Below are 8,711 nucleotides of genomic sequence, written 5' to 3'. Positions count from 1 at the left end.
ATACTTCTTATATATGTAAGGCTTCATATTAAAAAAAAATCCAGCTGCTGCCTGAGAAAAGCAGCAAAATGAAAACAGGAAAATATAGTTGCTATTTGGGAAAAAAATGTCATATCAGCTGGTTGTTTTTTAAATAGCAGCCGACAAATAAGGCTAATAGTGGTACAACTTTGAAATACATTATATTTTACAGTACACAAAGGTTGAAATTGTCAAAAGATATGTATTAAAGTTATTGAAGGAGAAAAAAATCAAATTGCATTAAGACAGGTGTGTGAAATGTGTCACATGTTTGACAAATGAAACAGCCACACTGATGTGATGTACTACCTATACACAGGTGCCTCATTGTGTCTCCTACTTGGCCCAAGGGCTCCTTTTGCAAATATTTATTAACGTACAACTCTGTAGCTCGTGTTTCTTGTTGTGAATATCTCAACCAATATTTTTCTCGCTGAGTATACTGGGCACTCTGAGTTAAAAACCACACTAGTCACAACCTCCCTACAATACTTTATTGTAGCACAAAAATTACAACATCTTTTTCCAAAACATGGATATTTCATCAAAATAAAGATTTTTTTCCTCACATAGATGGCTTTTGTGTAAAAAAAAAAACTTAATTAAGCAATATATCTTGAGGTTGCTCTCCCTTTTATAGTTTAAAACAAAAATGAAAACATTAGCTTCGTAAGTTTTTTTTCAAACACAAACAATATATTTAGCAGAAAACTTTACTTTGTATACCATTTAAACATTTGGCAAAACAATTCTTTAAAATAGTGCAATGTTTGTATGTCTCAGTTTTATGGATATCTCCCTCCCTCCACACTATGAAACAGTAGCCATATTTTTAACAGTTGTTCAGACAGACCCATTGGACTAATGAAAGTGAAGTAGGAACAGTCCACCAAGAATGTATGTGCAATTTTTACAAAATTAAACAGAAGCACCATTAACATTAACAACATGCTTTTGTTGCAGATCTTTTTTTATTTCGAGTGGGCATGTCAATCTGTATAGCAGAAAGCATCTGTATGGGTCAGTTCTATGTGCTGCTCTCAAAGAGCAACCAATGGCATTGGAACACAACTCAGTTAAGGTCGGAACTGGTGTTTGTTATGGAGGAAAGGGCTCAATAAAACCTCAGGTCATGTAACTCACCGGCAGAAGGGAGCCTCTGTGGATATGTGAGATTTTGAAACCTATTGTGAGCAAGCTCAGTAAAGAAGATGCAAAACAGACTTGCTCATGTACAAATAGCCTCTTACAAATATTCATTTATCCAAGATTAACTGGTGATTGTGTTGTCTGATAGTTTAGCACCTTAACTTAGCTGCTTGGTTTTTTTCCCCTGGAGAGATATACATATTTCCAGGGCACTGGGGCTATCTACTCATCATCTCTAAGAATTGTTTTTGCAGCCATGTGAGTCCAGAATTAATTCCAGAAACAAAGATGATGCTAGAGAACTCCGGTGTCTTATTCTCTTTCTTTTTAAAAATAAATGTCAAATGGTATAATAAGTTTAACAGATATAAAAGGGGAGATATTGATGAGCACATTGGTGGGTACAGATATTGAATTGCTATGCAGTCTGCAAACAATGCAGATGTGGAAAACGCCTCTATGACCAGGAAAGGACATTAATTCAAGGGAAGAATGTATCCTTTTTGTGCAGAAATCCCAAATGTAATTTATGAAATGGATACTCCTCTGTTGGAGACAGTTTTCTACTATAGACACAACAGAACCACAAATATATTAAAACATTGTGCTATATCATAACCTGGTTGATTTGACTTTAGACGAGTACAAACTTCACAGAATGATTCCTGAACCATACTTTATGGCTTAAGACAGTGTGTGAACCAGACCACTATGACTTATCATTACAATAAGATATGGTATAACATGATTTATGTGATTCATATATAGTTGTGAAAACTGCAAGTTCCTTGCAGGCCCTTTCCACTGATCATGATAATTCAGAATGCTGGAAACTACAATCTGAAAAATCTGGGAGACTGCAGATTTACCACCTATGCTCTGCATTTTTATTTGGAAGTTAATCCCATTGATAATTAAGAATAGACTTTGTAAGATTGTGCTGATACAATAACTACAAAAAATTATTAATTAATACTTGCTTTAAGGACAGTAGGGATGTTTGTGTGCAACTCAAAAGAATCTGAGACAGGAAACTAGTTTGAAAGAAAGTCAGCTAACATATAAGGATGATAAAATAAGGAAGTTGCAGCTAGATCAGCCACCCCTATAAATTGCTAGCTGGAATGATAAGTATTAGTGTCCATTACATCTGGAGGGCACCAGTTTGGCCTAAGATCTGAGAAGTTTTTGAACTGGATATAAATGATACTTCCCAGGAACATTCTATCCCAGCTTAGAAAGTGGTATTTGAGAAGCATTGTTGCCCACAGTCATTCAAATAAAGGCAATGAAAAGACTAATCAAAAAAAAAGAGAGAGAGAAAAGGCATCTATCAAGTATTTCAAAACTATGAATGAAAAAATTGAAATTAATGTAAATAAAGTTCAAAGATTTAATTTGTGCTAAAGGCTAAATTACTACTGCAGAATAACTGTATGGTCCTGGGCACATGTCCTCAGGACTTTCTTATGACTTATACTAAAAATACTGTAAAGATACTACTGCTGACTCTCCCACAATGACTGTATCATTGTGCAGTAAAAGAAGATGGAAGTAAATGTATTATAGTTAGAAGGAATTTTTAAAAATACTAGGCAGTATATGCTTGTGCAGAAGAAAAGGCTTATGTGTATATATATATATATATAAGTATCAGTTTTTCAAAATAATTCAGGAAGTCAGGAAAGAAATTTACTTATATTGCAGGTATTAGTAAGAATAGTGAGTTACAGTAGTGAAGCAACTAACCCACCACCAAAAGATCTGCAACAGAAATGCTATTTGGGAGGGGATCTATTTTCCAAAGACAATAGTTACTGATGCATTTACTAATGATTCCACTATAATGAATACACTATTCTAAAGAGTATCATAGTTATTCCTAGAAATGACTTGTTTGAAAACAGAGTATTAGCAGAAAGCAAGAAATTGTTTCAACAACAGTTGATCTTTAAGGATGACTTCCAAGTGACTAGACTTTGTTTACCCTAAAGATGTATATTTTCTAACCTTCAAACAGTTGTTATAAGAGGTACTGCCAGGGCAAAGTGCATATAACATGCTTTTTCCTAGCTCAGTCAGAAGTTGGGTGAGTTCCTGAGGAATAAAAATTAATTAAGCCCCACTGTTGCAAACTTTTTTGCTTAGATAAAAGTACCTAATCTTTATATTTTTAAATAAGCTCTTGAAAAATGTGTTTGTTTTCAATGAACAGAGGAGGAGAAACCCTGCAAACACTAAGTCCCAATCCTTAGGCATTTTCTCCCCCCTGCATCTCATGACTTTTGTTGGGTGATTTATCAATCCCAACAAAAATATAATTATGGCTGGACTGGAAACTGGACCATTTTTCAAAATATAGCACCCGGTCCACAGATATTTGTGTAAAATCTGTAACTGTTAAAATAATCTGAGCTTTACTGAATACTAGGTATAAAAATAGTGCATATATGAATCTGTTTTTTCCCAGTTGTTCAGCCTAATGGGGAGACATGGTGAGAGGAAGAGAATAGAAAAGTTTGTTGGGACATTTAGGAGTCAAAATGTCTTTTTCCCTCTGTACTTAGCAGTCAAATCCTTCGAACTGCTCCCCAGTCACTACCCTCAAATTCAAGAAGAGGGAAACCATTATACTAATTGTAATTCTGTATTTAAATGAAAGCATCCTCCACAATCTGATGTATTTGTGATTCGTAGGAAAAAAGCATCTGACATATCAAAAGCCAATAGCACTAAATGCAGGAGCTTGGAGGTAAGCAAGCATCTCGCAACAAGGAAAATTGAAAAAAGCTGGAAGTGAGTGGTTAGGCATATGAAAAAGGCTCCAGAGCACTTAGGCAGGGTTAGGCTGCAATGCATCAAAGGCTAAAAACAAAAAAAAAAGAGCTCCCAAAGTGAATGCCTCTTTTACACAGAAGGCTGCATGTAGGCACGTACCCTGGAAGTGTAAGTCAAATGCAGGCATAAGCATACTGTTTATATTGGAAGCAATAAAGAATAGTAATAAATCGGACACTAAATGACAAGGGTTTGAATAAGGCTTACACTCCTCCATAGCTCAGTCTCTTCTTGTCCCAGATACCAAAAGGCTTCTAGACAGGAAGGGCAATGTAATACATTGAGGGTGGGGGGAGGAAAGAGGAGGATTCCTAGTACAAATGAAATGGTAGCTTGGCAGAAGGAGAAAGTCTTATGCAGAAGCGGAAAGCCTGAGGCAAGCTTTTCAGAAAAGCAGATGGAAAATCAAGCAAAGCACTCTACTGCCTTCCCCATATGGGCAAGGGAAGAAACAGCACCTACTATCCCTCAGGTACCTTACCCTCTCAGCCAGAGGCCCCCCACAGGGTGAGGAAACCCATTCTTACAGCAGCTACAAACTCCCTCAGGGAAGGGTTTCTAATATTTCACAGTTGCCTCATGGTCTCTCCAGGGAAGGAGCAGGATCAAGACTGGTTATGGGAGATCCACTGGCTGTCAATGGGGCGCCTCAGCAATTCCTCCACATGTCGTGCCACATCCATTGAATCATCCAAGTCAAATTCTCCTTCTGGATCCAGCACAGAGTCAGGACTGAGAAAGAGAGAAAGGAGCAACATGAAAAAACTCCAAATTCTAAAAAAAGCTATTTCTGAAAACTTCCCCAGAGGCTGTTTGGAAGAAGCTCTAACAATCTGGTTTTAGAAAAGTATGCAGTCCTCTCAAACTCATTCATTTGCCTCTCCAGCTTAGAGAGGGGAAGGGAAATGACTTTTCCTAATTCTTTATATTTTAAAAAAATCTTCACAGATATTATTTTTTATGTTTTCATCTTTGTTCTTACTAGGGAAATACTGACAAATGGGATAAGGTAAGGTGAAATAATGCCTATAGAGTTTAGATTACAGACTATACTTGCAGCAAAAGCAGATGGGAAAAGTCTGGATTGAATGCATTTACTATTTTAGGCTGTGATAAGTGGGCATAGGGTCATTTTAAAAAGATGATCTTTTGCATTAAAAAGGAATCTCATGTAAATTTAAAAATTATTTCAATAGGAAATGGCAAGATACAGTGCAAAGGTGCAGAACCTTCGTTCATTAAAGGACAGCAAAATGATTTGTGTGGAATGTTGAAGGACACACTGCCAAAGTATGCACACTCCCACAGACAGAAAACAAATGGGGAAGGCATTGCAAGAGTAAATGGATGTCTTAAGAATCTATAAAGCTTAAGGTACATTATTTAGCCCTAAAAAATCACACCCTAAAATATCCTCTCCATAAGACTCACATCTGAGCTCCATACATTCTGCAAAAATTCTGGGGATTGTGAGATGTTGGTATGCCATACTTTTTGTGCCACTTCATTTTCTCCCTGTTTATTATTTTTCCTTTCTGCACAGGGACAGCATTCAAAAACAGAACACTATATGTCTACACAACCTCTCTCCATGTGTGGCAGTAACCGACTGGAGAGATGAGAGAATTTTTAGGCAGAATTACCTTTGCAATGTTTGCCACTGTGATGTCTAGGAACATTTCCCATGCTATGTCCTTCTCATATATCACACAGTTCTCCAAATAGCTGTTTAGTGGTAATTTAAATCAGGAGATTTAGGGAAACTCTCACCATTCGTTTCCCCAAAGGGACTTGTCAAAATAATGCAAGCGGCACTTCAATGCAGGTATTATCCTTTTTCTGAGTGGATCAAGAAAGGGATGACACCCAGCACAATGCTCTGAGACTGCTTTCATTATTCCGATGAAAGCAGCAAGAACCCAAAGAGAGACTATTGTCTCTTCTCAAATACAATTCTTTTTATTAAGAATATTAATATTCTTAATATTATTCTTATTCTTATATACGCTGTTCCCCACTCCTCAGTCTGTTCCAATCCAAATTAACTGGGCAGTGATATGACAGCAACCTCTGTCTTAAAGCAGATTAGTAACGTGCAAACGGAATATTGATGTTGCGAGATTAGTTACATTTTCAACTTTAGAATGCAAGATACTACAAGAGCAGAGAACTTTCAATGGCAAAGGTCTTGACTCACTTACTTTTGGGTGTACATGTTGTAGTGAGGAGCAGGAGCGCAAACAGCCGGTGATGATGCTTGCTCCATGTAGGAAGCCCCAACACCCATAGAGTCTCCTGAAGAGGCAGCAAACCTACAACAGATGAAGCAGAAACAGAGAAAGATTTTTGCCTGATACCAATGGATCCTTCAGTGGTAAGAAGAACATTAACTATTTGGGGTTGATTTTATGGAAAGCAGAAACACACATTTTAAATTACTTCCCTGATATAAATTTCCACATTTGCCCTGGTATGAAAAGAATCAAAAAGCAGAGGCATAACTGCTCAGAGAACCAAACTTTTTTATAGAAAATGCAATCATCAAGCTACAATGGCCTTAACATTATCAACTTTTTCTCATTCCTATCTTTGTACTGAAGCTAGAAAAAGGAAACCGGATACATATTGCTTGCGTCAAGTTTTTAAAATCATAAATCCTGCTTGGGAGGTGCAATGTCTAAAGTTCAAAATGGGGGTTCTAACATAATTATTGCACTCCTAGCTGAAAAGAGGGTGGCTCAATGGCTAAGACACTGAGCTTTTCAATTAGAAAGGTTGGCAGTTCAGCGGTTTGAATCCCTAGCGCCACGTAATGGAGTGAGCTCCCATTACTTGTCCCAGTTTCTGTCAACCTAGCAGTTTGAAAGCATGTAAATGCAAGTAGAAAAATAGGAACCACCCTTGGTGGGAAGGTAACAGTGTTCCGTGTGCCTTCGGCGTTTAGTCATGCTGGCCACATGACCATGGAGATGTCATATGACAGTGATGACTCTTCGGCTTTGAAACAGAGATAAGCACCACCTCCTAGAGTTGGGAACGACTAGCACATATGTGCAAGGGGGAACTTTACCTTTACCTTTATCTGAAAAGATAACTGAAAAAAGAGCTGGGTGGAGAGAATTCCAGTTGAAAGTAAATCACTTTTTCCTTATTTCTCTCGCCCTTTAAAAGAATCAAAATGCATTTTGTCAACCCACAGTACTTACTCGGGTACAACTTGCTTGATCTGCGGCTTTACATATCCATCTATAGCCTTTGCTGCAAAAACAAGGAGTTGGAGTATGTGAGAGAGAAGCATATAGTTACTGTACAAGGCAAACTTGTAGTAATCTGGTATTCTTTTTTGTTTTAATTACATGCATGTCGAAACTCTTCCCTAAGGAGGAATGAATTAATTTGGCTTGTTTGTGTCACTGGTACAATATTCATTCTGAAAGCTACACCATTCTCTTTCCTTGTTGATCTGCAAATCTTTTATTGAGAAAAATCCATGTTGAAGATTTGCATATAACTATAGTTGAAAACTGCTCAAAATAATTAAGTAAATTGAAACACAGTTTATCCTTCTCAAGTATTCAACTGTAAAAACACTGGCCTGGTCATTAAAGAGAACTCTTCCTTCCTCACCAAAAAGAAAAAGAAAAACTAGTAATCATTTGTTACTTCAATTAACCGTCTTTATCACTATCTCCATCTTTTAGAGAAATATGCAGTTCCTATCTAGCTGTACCACTGCCTTCTCTCCTTGCATTGGCATTTACCTCTCTTTTTAATAATGCATTTAAAAAACATTTTCTGGTAGTATCCTGTAATACCAGAGATATTTATAAAATTATGTATGTCCTTGTCATACAATTTATATGGTCTAAGAAAAAAGGATTTGAAATTGCTTAGGTTCCTCTGCTGGGAATGGAAAGATCATATGTATCTATTGGAAAAGACAATGATCAGAAAAAAAATTAGGCACTTTTCTGCAATTACCTGAAGTGATTGGCATATAATATTTGGAGAAAACATCTTCCTTGGGTCTATCAGGATACACAAAAGTGAGATATGGAAGGTCACCAAGGCGGTCTGCCAGAGAGCGGATGGAGAAGTCACGGGTGGTGAAGGGCATTAAGTTCCAGAACATTCTCTCAGCTGCAAAAAACCCAGATCATAATCAGATAAAAGAATATAAGCTCAATATATTCTGATCCAATGTTTTCAGAGTGATCAAAATAGGCATTAAGGCAGTTGAAAAAGAACCTACCATTTTCAAACTTCCAGGCAACTGTGATCCCTCCAATTTCGGAGTCACTGAACCTCAAGAGGAAAGTTCCATCTGGTTTGCTGATTAGCAAATCATGTGCTTGCTGCTTGTTGATAAAACCTAGAATAGCCCTAGAGAAGTGGAAGCGATAGAGAGAAATCAGCCAACAAAGTATCTAGCCAGGGAAAAATAAACTGAAGGGAAGTGGGGGATAGGACTCTTACCCATCATTCCAGTGAGGCTTCAGGTGTTTCTTCAGGACTTCCATCACTCCATCAAACCATTGCCAGAATGTATAATTGCGCCCTGGAAGATTTTCCTGGTTAAATGAAAAGAAAGAAAAAACATGATTCTGGAATCTCTCTTTGGTTGTTGGGGGTCTTTATATTTTCTCTGATCCTACATTAGTATATTAGGGAAGGAATAGCTTTATAGCAAAATACACAGACAA

At 37.2% G+C, this 8,711-nt stretch overlaps 1 protein-coding gene across 2 annotated transcripts in view; it reads right to left on the bottom strand.

Moving 5' to 3' along the window:
- Nucleotides 1–500: 500 nt before the first annotated feature.
- The window catches only part of LOC106541154 (signal transducer and activator of transcription 5B), a 46,934-nt gene continuing 38,723 nt past the window's right edge, over nucleotides 501–8,711 (bottom strand). For both annotated transcript variants that reach the window (XM_087713531.1, XM_014056509.2), the window contains exons 12-17: nucleotides 8,485–8,579; nucleotides 8,261–8,391; nucleotides 7,990–8,148; nucleotides 7,215–7,266; nucleotides 6,210–6,320; nucleotides 501–4,740 (exon numbers count right to left, since the gene is read on the bottom strand). In XM_087713531.1, the coding sequence (XP_087569657.1) occupies nucleotides 4,614–4,740; nucleotides 6,210–6,320; nucleotides 7,215–7,266; nucleotides 7,990–8,148; nucleotides 8,261–8,391; nucleotides 8,485–8,579 (675 nt within the window). In that variant the 3' untranslated portion in view covers nucleotides 501–4,613. The remainder of the gene's footprint in view (nucleotides 4,741–6,209; nucleotides 6,321–7,214; nucleotides 7,267–7,989; nucleotides 8,149–8,260; nucleotides 8,392–8,484; nucleotides 8,580–8,711) is intronic.

The sequence above is a fragment of the Thamnophis sirtalis genome, unplaced genomic scaffold, assembly GCF_051295495.1.
Source record: "Thamnophis sirtalis isolate CommonGarterSnake01/CBP01778 unplaced genomic scaffold, rThaSir2_p1.2 scaffold_4, whole genome shotgun sequence".
Classification (NCBI taxonomy): domain Eukaryota; kingdom Metazoa; phylum Chordata; class Lepidosauria; order Squamata; family Natricidae; genus Thamnophis; species Thamnophis sirtalis.
Note: the sequence above shows the minus strand (reverse complement) of the source record. Positions and strands in the feature narration are given on the sequence as shown.